Below are 20,766 nucleotides of genomic sequence, written 5' to 3'. Positions count from 1 at the left end.
CATCATCCTTTGCACCAAAAGGTTGCCAGTTCAATTCCTGGCCAGGGCACATGCCTCTCATATTTCTCTCTCTCTCTCTCTCTCTCTCTCTCTCTCTCTCTCTCTCTCTCTCTCTCTCTCTCTCTCTCTCTCTCTCTCTCTCTCTCTTTCTCGCAATAAAAATATTTTTAAAAGAAACTTTGCCAGAAACAGTTCAGCCACTGGAACTGCTTCAGTATACAGACCAAGTACCTCCATAGAGCTTCGGCCTCACTGTTACTGTCTGATATAAAAATAAAAGGGAAAATGGTAAAACAAAAACGAGTCAATTTTATAAACTTAATCTGAAGAGAGAGAATAGGATGAACATCTTCTACCATATATACTTCATCAGAGATAAATCATAGTTAAGAGGGGACTAAATGGCTCCTTTTGGCAAATGCTCTAATTCTTTATGCAATCTGGTAAATCACCAAATAGTACTACAGTGACTTGACCAAAAAAATGAATAATTTACTGTTTCTGGGTAGAATCATGGCTATAGTATTAAACCAAATTTTCAGAAAGATTCTTCTATTTCAGTTGATAGCCACCAATATTGATATCATTTAAAGGAATAACTTTCTGGCATACTTATACAACAAATAAAACATCAACAATTTCAAAAAAATCTTAGCCTAGTATCATATTTTATAATACATATAGGCCAAGGCTAAAAGGTCATATTCAAACTAATCAGTGGGAACACTCTGTAATCACTTTCTAGAAATAAATAAACTAAAGAATGCCAACAGAAACTAATATACCTGGAACTTAACCAGCCTTCATATGGCACTATAATTTGAGACTAACCAAAAGTAAGTATTAAAAAAACGTTAGCACACAGCCATTTTGATATAAATATTCAAGTGGTAGGGAGGACTTGTAAACACTGCCATGGGAAGGAACTGCTGGACACATACCTGAAAGTAGGAGGAATCATTGGATTTTAAGAACAATAAATACATGAGCATCTATCCCCAGCACATTTTATTGATCATTAAGTTTTAAATCAGTGAATGAAAACACCTTATCTGCTTTCATCAAGCATCTATCTAATGGGAGAAACAAGTAATAAGTAAACAAAAGCAAACTACATAGGATTATAAGCTGAAGTGCTATTAAAGGCTGAGTGATCAGTGAGGCTAAAAGGAATAGATTGGAAAGACAGGCAGAGGCAGCTCACCTGGGCCCCCATAGGCCACGGGACAGGTGTGGATCTACTCTGAGTGCATGGGGAAATTTTTGAAACATGATGAGCAGGGGAATGATAGAATATGCTTTACATTTTTACATGACCCTCTGGCAGCTATGTAGAAAGATGGGTGGGAGGAAAAGTAGAAGTACATAAATAAAAGCTGTTGTACCCCAGGCCGGCCACTCCATCCACAGAAGAGGAAATGAAGGAATAAGCCAGTCCACAGACTGGCCCTAGAATCCAAAGTTTCTCAGAGGTAGAGATAAGACATTAATACAAATTAAGTCCAAAGAAGATTCAAAAGACTTTTTCAAATCAAAATGATGAGGTTATTTAAATAAACGAATTTAGGAAAACTGAAAATAAATAATTTGTTTACATTGGGAAATCAACAAAATGGGTAACAGTTATCCATCATAACAAATGGATAAACTGGAACAGGGATTTCTAATATAAGGAACCAAGGTTGCAATTACCCAGCTAGAGTAAACATAATTCCTAAAAGAAACATTTTTCAGGCAATAAAGCTAACCTCACTCAAGATATTACCTGTACAGATTATACTAACAATACTAATTGCAATGTCACTGAAATGATCTTAGAATTATTTGTTTAGGTTTTCACATTAATTGAAAATAAAGTCAACATTGACAAGAATTTTACATTTAGCACGAAGACTAGTATACTTTTGTTCTCATTAAAGCAAAATATTTTATTTATTTTTATTTACTTATTTTTATTGTTTTCAGAGAGGAAGAAAGAGAAACATCAATGATGAGAGAGAATCACTGATTGGCTGCCTCCTCCACTCTCCACATTGGAGATCTAGCTCACAACTCAGGCATGTGCCCTGACCAGGAATCGAACCATGACACAACCACTAAGCAAAATACTTTAGATTTTTTTTAGTAATTTTATCTAAATTACTTGTGTCAAGAAAGATTTGTTAATGATCATCCTTTAGTATTTTAATCATTCCGTTTGAGAAAAATGACACTAAAGTTAATGAGAAACACAATATATTATAGATCAATGATACAGCTGGCCTAAAATGCAAGTAATTTTTGCATTTTATTGTATGCTTTTTATTGTGTGCTTTCATTGGCAGATGAAGTGCAATGTGGTCAGTTGCTAGCTCAAATCTTGCACTTTAAGAGAAATACCCAAAATTATACCCAGAGAAGGATGGAGAATGAGAAAGGGTTCAAAGCCATGTCATATGCAGAAGGACCAGAGATACCAGAATCATTTAAGCTGAAGAAAATGCTGATGAAGCAAAACAACCAACTAATCTATTTTCGTCTATTTATTCTACACTAGAGGCCTGGTGCATGAATTATTGCATGGGTTGGGTCCTGCTGGCCCTTCCCCTGATAGGGGTGTGGGGTGCTGATCAGGGCGGGGCTGGCCAAGAGGGAGGTTGGCTAGCCAATCAGGGGGCAAAGGGAAGGTGGGGCCAATTGGGGCCGCAGTGCCCATCAAAGCAACCAGTCACTTCAATAGTTCCTGTGTTCTGGTTGCTTGGCTTTTATATATATAGATTCATCTAAAGGAAAGAACTAGGCCAATATAAAGCAATAGATGAAGTAAAATTCAGATCAGCAAAAGAAAGAATTTTCTAACAATGAATTCCATCCAACAAAAGTCACCTCTTTTGTTGCATAGTGAGCTACCCTACATCAGAATTTCAGGCTAGTTAGTAATAAAACTATGACCCACAGTGGTTTTTATTACTAACTAGAGGCCCAGTGCATGGAATTTGTGCACAGGGGTGGGGGGATGTCCCTCAGCCCAACCTGCACCCTCTCTAATCTGGGACCCCTCAAGGGATATAAATATTCAAGTGGTAGGGAAGACTTGTAAACATCCCTCTCACAATCCAGGACTGCTGGCTCCCAACCGCTTGCCTGCCTTCCTGCTTGCATGAATGCCTCTAACTGCTTCTGCCTGCCAGCCTGATCACCCTCTAATCACTCCCTTGCCAGCTTGATCCATGCCTAACTGCTCCCTGCCAGCCCAATTGCCCCTAACTCCCCTCTGCTGCCGACTTGATCACCCCTAACTGCCTTCTCCTGCTGGCCTGGTCACCCCTAACTGCCCTCCTCTGCTGGCCTGGTTGCTCCCAACTGCCCTCTTCTGCTGGCCCAGTCACCCCTAATTGACCTCCCCTGCAGGCCTGAGCATCCCCAACTGCTCTCCCTTGCAGGCCTGGTCCCTTCCAACTGCCTTCCCCTGCTGGACTGATCGCCCACAGCTTCCCTCCCCTGCTGGCCATTTTGTGTCCACATGAGGGCGGCCATCTTGTGTGCTGGGGTGATCAATTTGCATATCACTCTTTTATTAGATAGGACTAGCAATGTATAGCCGTAATTATAGATGACCTTTAGTTCTTTCCATAAATCCACTGCCTTCACTTGCCCACTTACTCATCTGTTTTTTTAATTCAATAGCCCAAAGCACGTACAAAATTTTTTTTAATCTCATTAAAAAAAGAAAAAATAAGTGGTGTGTATTCGTATCATGTCTGAGTTAGTTCCCCACATAGCTAATATTTGTACATTGCCTACTCTTTGCCAGGCATTATTCTCAACAATTTACATAACCTTCTTAAAGGCGGGTACTCATCTCATAGCTGAGAAAACTTAGGTACAGAAAGGATAAGTAAATTGCTCTAGGACACACAGCTAGATTCTAGGCAGCCTGTCTCCAGAATCAGTGCATTTAACCACTTGGTACACAATGACATTCTGCTGCACACTGTGAGCTACTCCTACTCCAGCATGAGAAACACACACATGAAAAGTCAGGCAAAATCTCTAAACTGCATCCTACTCTAATACTTCATTATTTTACAAAAAAACAAACAAACAAAAACACAATAGGTTGATAAATGCAGAATGGTGCTTCTTAATTTCAGTGTTGTGCCCTGCACTGAAGTGTTAATACAAAATACATTTATGCTGAAATAATTAATTCATAGCATTTTGCATACTTATCAATATATGTAGTCTTTCAGCAATATTTACAAATGCTTTCTATGTGCCAGGCACTATTCTAAGTACTGGGGAAGAACTATGACCCAGACAGACAAAAACCCCATAAGGCACACATTCATGTTAGGGAGCACAATACATAAATAAGTAAAATAATTAGGGACAAAACAGCAAGTAACTACTACTGTAATCTAATACAATAAGGTTAACAAAAAACAAAACAAGTAAAGCAAAAAACAACACTATAAATTAAGTGTCCTCAGAGAAAGAATTTTGTGGAGTAATTTAATATCCAAAGGACAGAACAAAGTATTTCTTAAAAACGAGTCACTGAAAATACAAATGGCCAATCCTATAATAATAAGAGCCTAACATGCAAATCAACCAAACAGCAGAAGGACTGGTGGAATGACCAATCACTATGACGTGCACTGACCATGAGGGGGCAGACGCTCAATACAGGAGCTGTCCCCAGCCCACAGGCATCAGGGCCCCCAAGGTGGGTGCCGGCAGGGGCCCTCCAATAGCTCCCATAGGTTGCCCCACAGAGGGAAGTGACCAGCAGCAGCAGCGGGGGTGAGGCTGGCCGGTAGGTGGCATCAGGCCAGTGAAGGCAGGTGCCAGCAGGGCACCCCCTCCCCAATCACCCACCAGTAACTCCACAAATCAACCTTGATCGCTGGCCAAGCCTAGGGACCCTATCCATGCATGAATTTCATGCACTGGGCCTCTAGTAGTCATATAAAAGAACTTTCAACTCATAAATTATCATTTAATATGCTGGTAAAATCACAATGAAATATGATTACACTCACAAGAAACAGACATTATCAAGTGTTGGTGAGAATGTAGAGCAACTAGAAATTTCATATTCTGCAAATAGGAGTATAAATTTTTAAGGACGTTTTGGAAAACTATCTGGTATTATCTATCAAAGTTTAACATATACATATTCTATGAGCCATCTATTGCACTTGTACATATATGCTCACTATAAATGTTCACACATGTATAAAACTACCCAAAACAACATCACTAATAATAGTTCTAAACTAAAAGCAATCCAAATATCTACTAACAGTAAGACAAATTTAACAGTGGCATAATGCTGTATATTAATGAAAATAAACAAATTTCAAATACAACAATATGGAAGAATCTCATCAATATATGTTGAACAAAAGCCATACCAAAAAGTAATACTCAACTGAACTGTATACCAAGTTTCAAAATAGGAACAACTAACTTATGGTATCAGAAATCAGAACAGTGGTTTCCTTTGGAAAGAAGTGGCAGAATAGTGGTTTCTTTGGAGAGAAAAGTGGCAGGGATCCGAAAGGATCATAAATATGGTTTCTGAGGAGCAAAGTGCTCTGTTCTTGACCTCTGAGGGACAGTTACATAGATTACACAATAGTTACAGGTGGTTACATGCACTGCTGTGCTCAAGCTGATTCTTACTGGTTTGTAAGAACTATCATTAAATTTTCAGGAATTTTGTGAGCCAGCTGTAAATTTAATAAAAATTAAATTACACCAACTTGGAATAAATTATATTAAAAACAAAGGTAATAGCCCTAGCCAGTTTGGCTCAGTGGATAAAGCGTAGGCCTATGGGCTGAGGGTCCTAGGTTTGATTCTGCTCAAGGGCACATGCCCAGGTGACAGGTTTAATTCCCAGCAGGGGGCATGCAGGAGGCAGCCAATCAATGATTCTCTCTCATCATTGATGTTTCTTTCCCTCCCTCTTCCTTCCTCTCTGAAATCAAATAAATAAATAAATAAATAAATAAATAAATAAATAAATAAAATAAAAACAATGGTAATAGTCAAAACTCTCCACTTTTCATTATTTAACGATTACTTTGGTCTATTGCATCATTATGGTGTTTACACTACAGAATGGTAGGCTTCTGCCATCTCATCTCTATCAAGTTCAGTGACATCATGTGGGCAACCTGTATTGAGTCATAGCAGAAGTATTTATACTATAGAAAACAGAAAATGCTACAAATCAAGGTTTGAGTCCTTGTTAACTGACTAGTCTCAAGCAAGCAGTTGAGGAAAATGTTAACACAGATGAAAAAGTGTCTCATTTCTATAGTTGTTACACTGTAAATATCACAAAAAAATAAGGAATTATTTTTCCAGTATTTGAAAATTATCTGATTCATCAAAATTGTTAAAGTGATGAATGTATGAGTGAAGTTCCAAAATGTTTCTGTTTTACTTTCATCTTACTCATTAACAAAAACCAATTATCAACCAACATTCATGTCAAACTACATTCCTATTCATCTTTCCATTGCATCCACAAGCTTGCTAGATACAAGAGTTGAGCAAAGGCACTCTCTCAGAGTCCACTGACTATATAGCACTTAAAATAAAGAATATTCTACATTTTATTATTTGTAAATTACATACTGCACATCCTTGGTATCAGTCCAATTTATAATACAATTGTGTGTGAATATGTATTTGTGTGTGTATACACATACATATTTTATTATTTATTTATTTTTTATTTTTTGAAAAGCTATTATTAAACACTAGAGGCCCAGTGCATGAATTCGTGCATGGGTGGGGTCCAACCTACCAACCCCAATTGGGGCTGATCAGGGCTGGGCCTGTCAGGAGGAGGAGACCGCAGGAAGTTGGCTGGCTGACCTTCCCTGATTGGGACCTGATCAGAGCTGAGCCAGCTGGGGGAGGGGCCTTGGGCAATTGGCCAGTGGGCCCTGCCACAGATTAGGGTGAGCCAATTGGGGGTGGGGCCAACTATGGTGAGGCGCTGTGGGTGGTGGGCCTGCCAGCCCTACCCCCAAGTGGGGTAGGGGGCCAATTAAGGGCCTTCAGCTGGGGAGAGGGGCCATGGGTGGTTAGCTAATGGCCCTGCCCCTGAGTGGAGTGGGGGAGAGGGGCTGATTGAGGGTGGAGCTGACTGGGGAGAAAGGCCATGGGCCAATTGGGTGGTGGGGCTGCAGGGGGTTGACCCACTGGCCCCACCCCCTATTGGGGTGGGGGGGGAAAGGGGTGGAGCCAGCCAGGGGGAGGGGATGCAGGAGGTTGGCCAGCCAACCCTATATCCTATTGGGGTTGTGGAGCAATCAGGGGTGAGGCTGGCCAAGGGGGAGGAGCTGTGTGCTAATTGGGGTGGGGGGAAGGCGAGCCAATCAGGTCTAGGCCTGGCTGGGGTAAGGGCCGTGAGGGGCTTGGCCAGTCACTCCGCCCTCAATCAGGGTGGGAGAGGCCAATCAGAGGTGGGCCCAGCTTGGGGGAGGGGCCAAGGGACGTTGCCCAACTGGCCCCACCCCCTGACGACAGAGGCCGTCATAGCGACCAGTCGTTCTGGTCATTTCAGCATCCCAGTTACCGGATTTTTATATATATAGATTTCTCAGCATAGTGATGGTTGGATGATCATTCATCAAATAGTACCCTTATCATTTATAAACTTTGCTTTAATAATAATAAAAAGTTTTAAAGTCACTATATGTATAATTACCAAACAACTGCACTTAAAGAATACTCTAATCAAGTCTACAACACCCTTCCATTTCACACATCCCTACCCTTAATCATGAGGAAAAAAAGTATTCAAAAATGGATGTTTGTTATATGTAATTCAATAAAATGAAGTCCTTTCATTTGATAATTTTAAATTAAATCTCTGAATATAATTCATCAAACTTTAATTTGAATTCCATTTAAAAATATACACAGCTTTAATCATAAGATCATAAAAGCATAGTTCATTTCACTAAGAGTTAATTAGCCATAAAGCCATAGTCTTAAAAATATTCAAGAATCAGAGTTGAATGAATTAAATTTATTTTTAGTAACAATACAAAAAACCCACATTTTTTCTGACAGCTAATATCTCATAGACTATCCTTTTTAAATTAAAAAAATGTATGTTAGAAAGAAGAGAAATGGCAGTACTTGCATCCTCCAAAGCCACATCAAAATTACAACTACAGTACAGAACAACCATCATTCAGAACCACCTGAAATTTGGCCGAATGTAAGTCCTATAAATAAAGAAGTAAAGAAGAAAGCACGTCGAGATTGGTAAAAGGGGTAGAGGCACAGAACAAACTGGTATGATACCCCTGTGTAGCATGTTTTTAATGAAGAGAAATATTGGCTGAAGAGACCTCCGTGAAGAGCAAGGGGGTTCTATTCCACACCAAACCCATCAGTCCAAGATTTCAGGGCCAGGAAGATAATTCCCATAACTTAGGACTGTAACAACCAACAGGCAGTGTGGCTGAGTGACATGGAGGCTGATAGAGTATCAGACAGTCCCTTTTAAAGAGGCAGTGCATGGACTTACTCAGACTCATTCTCTCTGAGCTCCCGCACTGGGGCAGTAGCATGAAAGGATCCAGGGACATACCAGGAGAAATGGTTTTTGCCTGGGTGAAAGGCAGTTGCCCCACCCTATTGGAAAACTCTTTGCTGCATCCTGTGATGTTTCTGAAGTCCATAAAGAGACTGAAAATAACAATCAACCTCCAGGAAGAAACAACTGACCCACCCTGTTAAAAAATCTCTGCCACCACATGGGGACATAGCCTGAGGCTACTCAAGGCTGAATACAATCAGTCTGCAGTCAGAGGACGGTCTCTGGAGGCGTAGAGTCTCTGTATAATCGAATTAGTCAGAAACAGCATTAGACACTGTCTTGCACTTGGGAGGCATAGCAGATCTACCTAATACAGGAAGCCAAAATGGGGAGACATAAAAACCAACCTCCAAATGAAAGAACAAGAGAATTCTCCAGAAGAGATAAATGAAATGGAGATAAGAAATTTATCAGACATAAAGTTCAGAATAATGATGGTAAAGATGCTCAAAGGCAAGAAAAAAAGATATAATAACTATGAAAAATGACAGAGCCCTAATAAAGAACACAGTGGAAGGAATACACAGAAGATTAGGAAAAGTTGAGGATCAGATAAGTGAATTAGAAAACAGAGGTGAGGGGGGAATCACTTAATCAGAGAACCAAAAAGAAAAAAGAAAAATTGAAAAAAACAGGAAGACAGCTTAAAGGAGTTGTGGGACAACATAAAATGTAACAATCCTATATAACACAAACCCAGTGACAGAATGGCAGAATGACCAATCGACCAGTCACTATGATGCACACTGACCACCAGAGGGAAGACACTCAATGCAAGAGCTGCCCCTTGGTGTTCAGTGCCCTACCACAGTGGGAGTGCTGCTCGGATAACCAGGATGAGTGGCTGCTCCTGCCACAAACCCCAGGCTGACGGGCAGGAACCTAGGCTGCCATCCTTGCCTCTTTACCCTGGGCTCCTCTTCCTCACTCCCTGCCACCTCCTCCGAGCCATGCAGTACCACCGCTGGCTCACAGAGCTGATCCTGGAGGCTGGGAGATGGTTCATGGCCACCGCCCTCAGGACTGAGGTCTACTCCGCCGCCTTTCAGTGCTATTGTCCCTGGGCCTGCCCCGAACAGGTCCCTGGAGAGGTGAGTTCTCTAGCTCTGCAGAAGATGCAGGGCCAGGGAGTAGTCGCTCAGAGGGCAGGTCCACAGCTGCTTGGCAGAGCAGGATGAGTGGTGCTCCCACAGCTGGCTGATCCTTGCAGGCTATGCTCCCTACCAGTGCATTAATCCTGTGCACCGGACCCCTAGTATACACAAAATAAGGGTGACTGAAGGAGAAGAAAGTGAGCAAGGGATTGAGAACGTGGTTAAAGAAATAATGGCAGAAAACTTCCCTATCTAGGTGAAGGAAAAAGTCACACAAGTATAGGAGGCAAGGAGAATCCCAAGCAAAAAGAAGGCAAACAGGTTTACCCATGCCAGAACATGTCACAATTAAAATGACAAAAATTAAAGACAAAGAGAGACTCTTAAAGGCAGAAAAAAAAAATTACCTTTAAAAGAACTCCCATAAGGCTGTCAACTGATCTCTCATTAGAAACTTTACAAGCCAAATGGAATGGCCTTAAGTATTCAAAGTAATGAGAAGCAGGAATCTGAAACCAAGATGACTATATCCAGCAAGGAAATCATTGAAAATAGATGGTGAACTAAAGAGCTTCCCAGAAACAAAAAAGGCTGAAGGAGTTTATAACCATATAACTAACACTGCAAGAAAAGCTAAAGGGATTGCTATCATGAGAAGAAGAGAGAGAGACGAGGGAGGGAGGGAGGGAGGGGAGAGAGAGAGAGAGAGAGAGAGAGAGAGAGAGAGAGAGAGAGAGAGAGAGAGAGAGAGAAACATAGGTAAACAGAATTAAAATGGCAATAAATAAGTACTTACTCATAATAACCTCAAATGTAAAATGAATTAAATGTAAAATGGATTAAAATGCGCCAGTCAAAAGGCATAGTGTAGCTGAATGGATACAAAAACACAACCCAATTATATGCTACCTACAAGAGATCCACCTCAGAACAAAAGACACACACAGGATGAGAGTGAAGGGATAGAAAAAAAATCTTCTATGCAAATGAAAAAGAAATAAAAGCTGGAATAGCAATACTCATATCCAACAAAATAAACTTCAAAATGAAAGCCATCACAAGAGACAACAAAAGTCACTACGTAATACTAAAGGGATCAATACAACAAGAAGATATAACCCTGATAAGCATATATGCACCCAATATAGGAGCACTTAAATATATATATGTATATATATTTTAAACTTCTAGAGAGCTTTAAGGGAGGGATCAACAACAACACAGTCAGAGTAGGGGATTTTAATACCCCACTGACTTCACTGGATATATCTTCCAGACAAAAATTGACAAGAAAATAGTGACTTTAAAGGATACCCTAGATCAGATGGATTTAGTTGACATTTATAAAACATCATTCCAAAGCTCCAGGATATACATTCTTCTCAAATGCACATGGGTCATTCACAAAGAGAGACCACATGTTAGGACACAAAACAAGTCTCTACAAGTTCAAGATTAAAATCATATCAAGCATTTTCTCAGATCATAATGCCATGAAATTAGAAATCAACTACATTAAAACACTCAAAAACATTCAAACACATGGAAGCTAAATAGCATGTCATTAAACAATGAATGGGTAACCAAGAGATCAAGAAATAAATGGGTAACCAAGAGATCAAAAAATAAATAAGAAAACTTCCTGGAAACAAATGAAAATTGCTATTTCCCAAAATCTCTGGGAAATAGCAAAGGCAGTTTTAAGAGGAAAGTTCATAATACTACATGCATATCTAAAAACAAAAAACAAAAACAAAAACAAGAAAAGTTAATAATAAACTATTTACTCTATAACTTAAAGAATTAGAAAGAGAACAACAAGAAAATCCAAGAGTGAGCAGAAGGAAGGAAATAACAAAGATTAGAGAAGTAAATAACATAGAGACAGAAAGAAAAAAAAAAATCAATGAAACCAAGAGCTGGTTCTTTGAAAAGATAAGATCGATTAATCATTAGCCAGACTCATCAAGAAACAAAGAGAGATGACCCAAATATATAAAATCAAAAATGAAAGCAGAGAAGTAACAACTTATACCATAGAAATAAAAAGGATTATAAGAAAATACTATGAACAAACAACTATATGCCAACAAGTTGGACGACGTGGATGAAACTGACAAATTTCTACAAAAATACAATCTCCCAAAACTCAATCAGGAAGAATCAGAAAACCTGAATAGAACAACAACAACAGAGTATATACCAATAGTAATAAAAATAAAAAAAATCCTCCCAGAAAACAAAAGCCCGGGTCCAGACAGCTTCACAGAGGAGTTTTACATTCAAAGAAGAGCTAACACATATCCTCTTCAAATGATTCAAAATTATTCAAAGAGGAAGGAACACTTCCAATTTCTTTTTAAGAGGTCAGCATTATCCTAATTCCAAAACCAGATAAAGACACTACAAAGAAAGAGAATTTCGGGCCAATATCTCTGATAAACATAGATGCTAAATTCCTCAACCAAATATTAACAAATTAAGGCCAAGAGATATATTAGGTCATCCTGGCTTGCTCCTTACCCCATAGGGTTATCTTCAGCCCATTTTTTTAAAAATATATATTTTATTGATTTTTCAGAGAGAGGAAGGGAGAGGGATAGATAGCTAGAAACATCGATGAGAGAGAATCATCGACCAGCTGCCTCCTGCACACCCCCTTACTGGGGATGTGCCCACAACCAAGGTACATGCCCTTGACCAGAATCGAACCTGGGACCTTTCAGTCTGCAGACCAACACTCTATCCACTGAGCCAAACCGGTTTCGGCTTCAGCCCATGTTCTGAAGTCCATTTTAAGGGCAATACAGAATTTCCACCCAATATTATGTTTATTCACTGATCAATTTTCCAGATAAAGTAAATGTATACAGTGAACCGTAATCAAGGGGAATTTTCTTCTTTAAAATAAATTTACAGTTATATTTTTTTTAAGCTGTAGTAAATTATATCCATCATCTTATTCTGTGACTACAGGATGGAATAAAAGTAGTTTTACAGTTGTAAGTACAGAAAACAGTTTGTTTTTGTATTATTATTTATCAATATTGTATTATTTTCCATACGAGCAAATGTAAACCTACTTTTGCTACACCCTGTATGTACACTTTCTTCCCTATAAGTCTGTTCCCTACAATTGCTTTCATTTATTCTTCATTTTTAATTCAGAATAATTGTTTAGATATACTTTAAAAATTTTTAAACTTTATTTTGAATATTTCTACAAAAGACCCATTTTCCTTAATATTTGTGTGTGTGTTTTAAATATACCTCTGAGGTTATTGGCATTGCAGAACAGCCTTTGAAGTACAAAGGCCATTTAGGGTTTTAATTTACACCTTTTTTAATCTCTTCTTATCAAAACCACGGTACTTTGAAAAACTAACAAAAGTTATACTATGGACCAAAAGTCATGGGCTTCAAGTGAATGAGTTCAAAAGAGAGAGCCTTGCCTTGTCATCTCTCCCTCTTGCTCTATAATCCTTGTCCCTACTTGTAGAAGGCTTCTCACTCTTTGATATAGGATGTGCTCGACCTACAGGTCCCCGGGCTCCTGCTCCTGGCATTTCTTTCCTCAGAGGTTTTACTTCTCGATTAGGACGCCTTATCTGAGGTGGAGCTCTGACAAAAAATAAAATAAAAGTTAGTCAAAGGCAAAAGTATTTCAGTACTACCTTAGTCAATAAAACTATTAAATCAAGAAGGCCAAAATCTCAAATTTTCTCCTGTTTGTCAAGTAGGTCATTTTCTAAAAGTGCTTTTCTTTAAAATGCACTGGTTGATACAATTATTAAATACATATAAATAAAATCTATAGCAGCAATTATTTTGCCAAAAATAAATATCAATCACCAACAGATGGCAATACAGACTAATCTCATCTAATAATCTTAATAGTGTAATGGAAAATCTATTACTTTATTCATTACTGTCCTAAACCAAGAATAAATAACATTAAAAAAAAAATTTTAAAAAGCTGAAAGGAAAAGAATTCAAAATGTGCCTATTTGCAGTTTACTAATTTATTTAATTTTTTAAAAATATACTTTTATTGATTTCAGAGAGAAAGGCAGTGAGACAGAAACATCAGATATGTGAGAGAATCACTGATTGGTTGCCACCTGCATGACCCACACATCGAGCCCACAATCTGGGCATGTGCCCAGGCTGGGAATCAGACCATGACCTCCTGGTTCATAAGTCAATGCTCAACCAAATGAGATACACTGGCTGGGCTACTAATTTAGTTATTACAACAAAATGATTTTCTCTGATTCTGTATTGGAAAATTCAACATTTCTTTCATAAATTACGAATGGCAGGACTCAAAAATTAAATCTCATAAAGTAATTTATATTTTTAAACATTATTCACATTTCTGGAGGGTCAAAAATCATAGGATCCTTCAGATTATACAAGTTCCCAAATATGAATCAAGAATTTTCATAACTATGAATGTGATGGATGTTAATGAAACTTACTATGATCATTTTGCAATATAAATACTGAATCATTATGTTGTACACCTGAAGCCAATATAAGTTAATGTCAATTATATTTCATTTTTAAGAACATAATTTTGATAGCTATAGAAATGTAACAATGCACACAAAGTGGCATATTTTGTTTCATATAATATGAAACAAATTATGTGAAACATGTCTTCTTCAAATAGCAAAATGTTGACATTACTCAGAACAGTATTTACTGCTCTCTCTGGGTGTTGTGGGGGCTCTGTCATATGTGTGTAATCTCTTACTTCTTCTTTGTATTGTCTCTGCCTCTATTTCCCTACCTTTTCTATCTATAGTTCTGCCTGTGCTGGTGTAGCCCTTCAGATTCTATATGTGTATTCCTTTTTCACCAATATACTATATCTACTATTATTCCCTTTCCAGCTTCATGCTTTTAATTCATCTAACTCATTGTGGAGCATCTCTTCCTGGATTCAGAAAAAGTGGCACATGTATGTGTATATAACTCAATGAACCCAGCAAAACAGGAAATTGGATGAAAAGCCAGGTAGGTGGCAAACTTCAAGGAAAAAAAAAAGGTAAAAGAAATGGCAACATCTCATCTTGCAAATCTAACAGTATCTTCACCTTGTTGGAATTAGAGGACTACATGAACCTGTTAAGGATAGAGAGGATGGTGGAAACTGGCTATTAGGTTCCCACACAATGACAGCTGAAGCCCTTAAAGTTCAGTTAAATGATTGTGTATTGAACATCCATGAGGAGGCAAGTGGCCTTTGCTGTGCTAGACCCTTGGCAGAGACAAAGATGAATATACAATCGTGTAAAAGAAATCCATAAAGAAGAAAACTGGGAAATGGTATACAGTAAACTGGTCATAAAACATTTTCAAATTTAAGTATTCTATATTATTTGTTCTAGTACATTATTAGTATTGTAAGCATTCTGCCAATAAAAGAAAAATGTGTTGAGACTGGTAAAGAATAGAAAACTAAAAATGTTACATTGCTCTATATTTTACTTATTTCTTTACTTAAACCCTCACCTAGGGAAATATTTATTGCTTTTAGTGAGAGGAGGGGACAGAGAGAGAAGGGGGAGTCAGAGAGAGAGAAAGAAATTGAGAGAGAGAGAGAAAGAGATTGAGAGAGAGAAGTGAGAAACATTGATTGGTTGCCTCCCAAATGTCCCCCCCCCAACAGGAGCTCAAACCTGCAACCTAGATATATGTTTTAACCAGGAATCGAACCCACAACCTTTTTGGTGTACGGGAAAATGCTCTAACCAACTAAATCAACAGTTCTATTCTTAGTATTTCATTGTGACCACTGTTTCCTAACTGAAGTTTGTTTTCATGAGGGGCAGATTATCCTATATAGAAAAAGGCTAATATGCAAATTGTCCCCTTGGGAGTTTGACCAACTAGGATGACCACTCGCTATTATATGCGCTGGCCACCAGGAGGTGGCGCATAACAAAGGAAGGCCCTGGTCGGCAGCTGGCAGCCAGCAGCCAAGATAAGGAAGGCCTCGATCAGCCCTGATCGCTGGCTAGGCTTAGGGTCCCTAGCCATGCATGAATTTCATGCAGTGGGCTTCTAGTCTATATTAACAAAAAAAAAAAGTGGACCTAATGCCCTAATGACCGGCCATCAGGAGGCTGCGCGAGCAGTGGGGCATTTGCGGATGGGTGGGCTGCATGCATGGTGAAGCACGTGCAGGTGGGCTGGGACTTGACTCTGGGTCCTATGGTGGTGCGGCGGGGTCTGGGGTCCCGGGTCTCGCGCAATTTCCTGCAGGTCTGGATCTCACAATTTCACGCACTGGGTCACTAGTTTATATATATTTGCAAATGTATAAATGCCTTTCCAGAACCCAATTCATGGGACTGGTCAAGGACAATGAGGAAACCATCCCCTCCACACAGAACACATGGCTAATTTGCTCTATCAGCAACCAGACCCCTGTTAAACAGTCTCATTGTTTAAGGTCCTGCTCTTCAGACACACAGCCAGTCTGAAGCCCAGCCACTTGGCTGCATCCTCCCTCAGGGATGATGGTAGTGGATCCTGAAGTATGGCCACCCCCTCTCTAGACCATGTTCCCCCTTGGCGTGCTCTATTAGGGTACACCCACTACTTGGGGCTGTGTTGTCCCAAGTTTTGTGCCCAGGCTGCATGCCCAGGGTTTGCAGCTGCTGACCTGCCCTGCCATTCAATACTCTCATGGGCTCATGCACAGTCTGAGTGAAACTGCTCAAGAAGCCACATGTACCATGTGTGGCCAGTCCCCTGTCTCACAGAAAGTGGGCCTGTGTCTGGTGAGTCTTCAGTTCCATCTCACTGCAGCTGGGTGTTACACTTTTAACAGACTGTTGATTCTGTTTACTTCCCCTCCAGGAACACACTACTGTACAATGTCATGCTTCAAATTGAGGACTCAGTGACAGCTTCCAGGCTGTGTAACACATAAGTCTCAAGGCCTCTTTTACGGGTTTCTATTTAAAGAGACTTTAGTATGATTACAGAACATCATCTTTGCCTGAATGGTCAAACAAAGACTGACACTGTACAGCTTATACTATTTCAATATAGAGAATAACTCCTATAAGTAAATCTGAAGAAAAAAAGACTAGGTTGTTTACACTGTGCTTAGTTCTCCTACTTGAGGACACTTCCTTGTAAGAATAGGAAGAAATATGCCCTATCCTATCATAAGCATGATTTCCTCGAAAATCCAATACTCTTCTTAAGCTGTACAATTAAATGTCAATATTATAGGTAAATGTTCTTATCAGCATTGCTTGTATTAACAAGCACCTGGAAACAACCCAAATGTCCAGTATCAGAACAGATACATAAATTACTGCATATTCACATAATGGGATCCTATGTTCACACAAACATGGATTAGAGCTACACACAATAGTAGAGCACTAATCTTAAGACCATCACATTGAGTGAACATGTTGTTTCAAAGAACACTCAGTGTATTTCCAAGTAAAACAGGACGCTGTTTGGGATATAAATGTACATATTAAAGTATAAAGAAAGGCAAGGGAATGATAAACCCCAAATTCACGGAAGTGTCCAAGTGTGAAAAGGGAGGGAAGAAATAGGATGCAGAGGAGCCATAGGGGGGCTTCAAAGGTATATCAGCAAAGTCCTTTACCTTAAAGGCTGTGGTGAGTGTATAGATGCTACTGTGTTGTGATTCCTTATACCTTACATACCGTATTTTTCAGACCATAAGATGCACCGGACCATAAAACGCACCAGTTTTTAGAGAAGGGAAATGAAGAAAAAAAGATTCTGAAACAAATAGTGTCCTAAAATGTTTTATGTGCATTAAAACCCAATATCACAGTCATAAACACATGTAATCAACCCTGTAAAGTAAACAGCAGCATTTAGAACCATTTTAGAGCCGGGCAAGCACACAGAGACCACACAGAGCCGGGCAAGTAAAAAAACTTTTTTTTTACAGTATATGTGTAGGCTATATTTGGATCATAAGACGCAGGGACTTTTTCCCCCCACTTCTGGGGGGAAAAAAGTGCGTCTTATGGTCCGAAAAATACGGTACATTGTAATTGTTCATATTATCTATTGAGGAGTTAATAAAACTGAAGAATTATTATGCTACAACACGAATTAAGACATCAGAGCAGCATATTGAAGTGATGTGGGCTCAGAGGACCCAGCCTCAGTTGAACCTATTGCACCACCATCTGGCAAATCTCCAGAAATAGAACTATCTCATAGCACCACCCACCACAATTCCTGAAGTCAAAGCTAAATGGATCTTTGTGAAGATGTGTTCATTTATTATTCTGTTAATAAATAGGTCCTTGCTGGCCAGTTTAACTCATTGGTTAGAGCACTGGCCTCGGATCAAAGGTTTGAGGTTTTGATTCCTAGTCAAGGGCATATACCTTAGTTGCAGGTTCAATCCCAGGTCCCAACCAATCGATGTTTTTTTTCTCTCTTTCTCTCACTCTTCCTCTCTTCTCTCTCTCTTTCTCTCCCTCCCCTTGCTTCCACTCTCTCTAAAAATCTATGGGGAAAATATATTCACTCCTCCTTCCCTCCCTCTCCCTTTATCTCTAAAAAAACCAATTTTTAAAAAATGTTGTAAACACTATTCCTACTTTCACAGAGAAAGAGCATGGAGACCTGGAGTCAGCATTAGATTTATAAACCTTAGACCTGGGTGACTTTTTACTCTCAGGGCACCAATTACCTACTACACAAGCATATTACATATCATCTACAATTTACTAGGCTCAGATCCATAAGAAGAGTCACTATCAATGCCAGCTATAGCCTTACAAAATGCATCCTCTGTAAATGGAGATATTTCATAATATTAAAAACTTTTTTTCTTACATCATCTGTATATTGCACTGTGTGTTCACCATCCTAAGTCAAGTCTCCTTTCATCACCATTTATTCCCCCTTTACTCTCCTCTACCTTCCTCCACCCTCCTTTCCCTCTTGTAATCACTATACTGTTGCCTGTGTCTATGAGTTGTTGTATTGTGTGGTTTTTGGGGGTTTTTTTGCTCAATCTCTTCACCATTTTTTTGCTCAATCCCTTTACCTTTTTTACTCAGCCCCAAACCTCCTTTCTTATTTTTCATTGAAATATAACATATATAGAGGAAAATGCACATATATTAAAGACACAACTTAATAAAAGTACATACCACATAACCACAAGTAGATCAAGATGGGATATTTCACAAAATTCCAGAAGGCTTTTCATGGCCCCTCTTAGGCAATTATCAGCCCCTAAGATAATCACTGCATTGGCCGTGTTGTCACAGATTAGGTTTTCCTGTTTAGTTTCATGTAAATGTAATTCTATAGTACATTAACTCTATGTTTGCTTTCTTTCTTACAACGTTACCTGTGAAATTCATCCATGTGCCTGCAGACAGTATTAGATGATCTTTCTCCATTGCTGTGTAGTATTCTATTGAATGAATAGTATACTACAACTTATCTAGTCTACTGTTAAAAGACACTTTGTTTTCTGTTTGAGGTTATTATTAAAGCTTCTATGAATATTGGTAAACACAAACATTCTTTTTTTTTTGGGGGGGGGGGGGGGTATGTACCCAGGACTGGAATTGTTGAATCATAGGATAGATGGAAGATTAGATTTCATATATACAGCCAGTTTTCCTAAGTGATGATGCCAGTTTACACTTCCATCAACAATGTCTGAGTGCCACCTGTTCCATCTTAGCCATTTTGTAGAGAGGGTAATGGTATTTCATTGTGGTGTTACTTTGCCTTTTCAGAATAACTCTGAAGGTTGAGCACCTTTCCAACAATATGCTTATTGGCCATGTACATGTCTTCTTTTGTACAGGACCTATCCTAGTCTTTAGTCCATTCTTTTTCAATCAGGTTGTCTGATTTTTTATTATTTTATTGATTATCATTCCTTTAAGGCACATCTCAGAGATATTGCCAGTTTGATTCCAGACCGCTGCAGTAAAGTGAATACCACAATAAAGCAAGTCACAAGAATTTTTTTGGTTTTCCAGTGTATATAAAAGTTATGTTTAGACTTATCGTAATCTATTAAGTATACATTATGTCTAAAAAACTTTGTACATAACACATCTTACTTATGAAATACTTTATTACTAAAACATGCCAACCATCATCTGAGCCTTCAGTGAGTCATAATCTTTTTGCTGGTGGAAGCTCTTCCCTTGATACTGATGGCTGCTGATGGATTGAGGTGGTGGATGCTGAAGATTGCAGTAAGAGTGAAGATATCTTAAAATAAGACAATAAAGTTTACCACTTTGACTGACTCTTCCTTTCATGAATAATTTCCCTGTAGCATACAGTGCTGTTTGATGGCGTTTTACCCACAGGCAATCCATTCAGGCCCTGCTGCTATTTCATCAACTAAATTTGTGTAATATTCCAAATCTTTTGTTATAATTTCCACAATCCTCACAGCATCTTCACCAGTAGTTTCCATCTCAAGAAATCACTCTTTGCTCATCCTTAAGAAGCAACTCCCCATCCATTAAAGTTTTAGCATGAAATTGCAGCAATTTAGTCACATCTTAAGACATACTTCTAATTCTAGTTCTCTTGCTATTTCCACATCTGCAGTTACTTCCTCCACTGAAGTCTGGAACCCCTTGAAGTCATCCATGATGGTTGGAAACAAGTTCATCCGAACTCCTGCTAATGTTATCTTGGCCTGTTCTCATGAATCACAAATATTCGTAATGGCATCAGCCCCATTTGGCTAAAATGGTGAATCCTTTCCACAAGGTTTTCAATTTACGAGGCTCAGATCCATAAGGAGAGTCATTATCAATGCTAGCTATAGCCTTACAAAATGTATTTTTTTTAAGTAATAAGACTTTTAAGTCAAAACTACTCCTTGATCATGAACAGAATGAATTCTGAGTTGGCAGGCTTTAAAGCTATATTACTCCCATGTACATCGCTATCAGAGCTCTAGAATGACCAGGTACATTGTCAATGAGCAGTAATGTTTTAAAAGAAATTTTTTTTCTGAGCAGTAGGTCTCAATAGTGGGCT

At 38.9% G+C, this 20,766-nt stretch overlaps 1 protein-coding gene across 3 annotated transcripts in view; it reads right to left on the bottom strand.

Moving 5' to 3' along the window:
* The window catches only part of KATNAL1 (katanin catalytic subunit A1 like 1), an 86,496-nt gene that overhangs the window by 39,061 nt on the left and 26,669 nt on the right, over positions 1–20,766 (bottom strand). For all 3 annotated transcript variants that reach the window (XM_084878585.1, XM_084878586.1, XM_084878584.1), the window contains exon 4: positions 13,164–13,332. In XM_084878585.1, coding sequence (XP_084734711.1) covers positions 13,164–13,332 — 169 coding nt within the window. The remainder of the gene's footprint in view (positions 1–13,163; positions 13,333–20,766) is intronic.

This window comes from Pipistrellus hanaki (assembly GCF_964339955.1).
Source record: "Pipistrellus hanaki genome assembly, chromosome: 3".
In the NCBI taxonomy this organism is placed as follows: Eukaryota; Metazoa; Chordata; class Mammalia; order Chiroptera; family Vespertilionidae; genus Pipistrellus; species Pipistrellus hanaki.
Note: the sequence above shows the minus strand (reverse complement) of the source record. Positions and strands in the feature narration are given on the sequence as shown.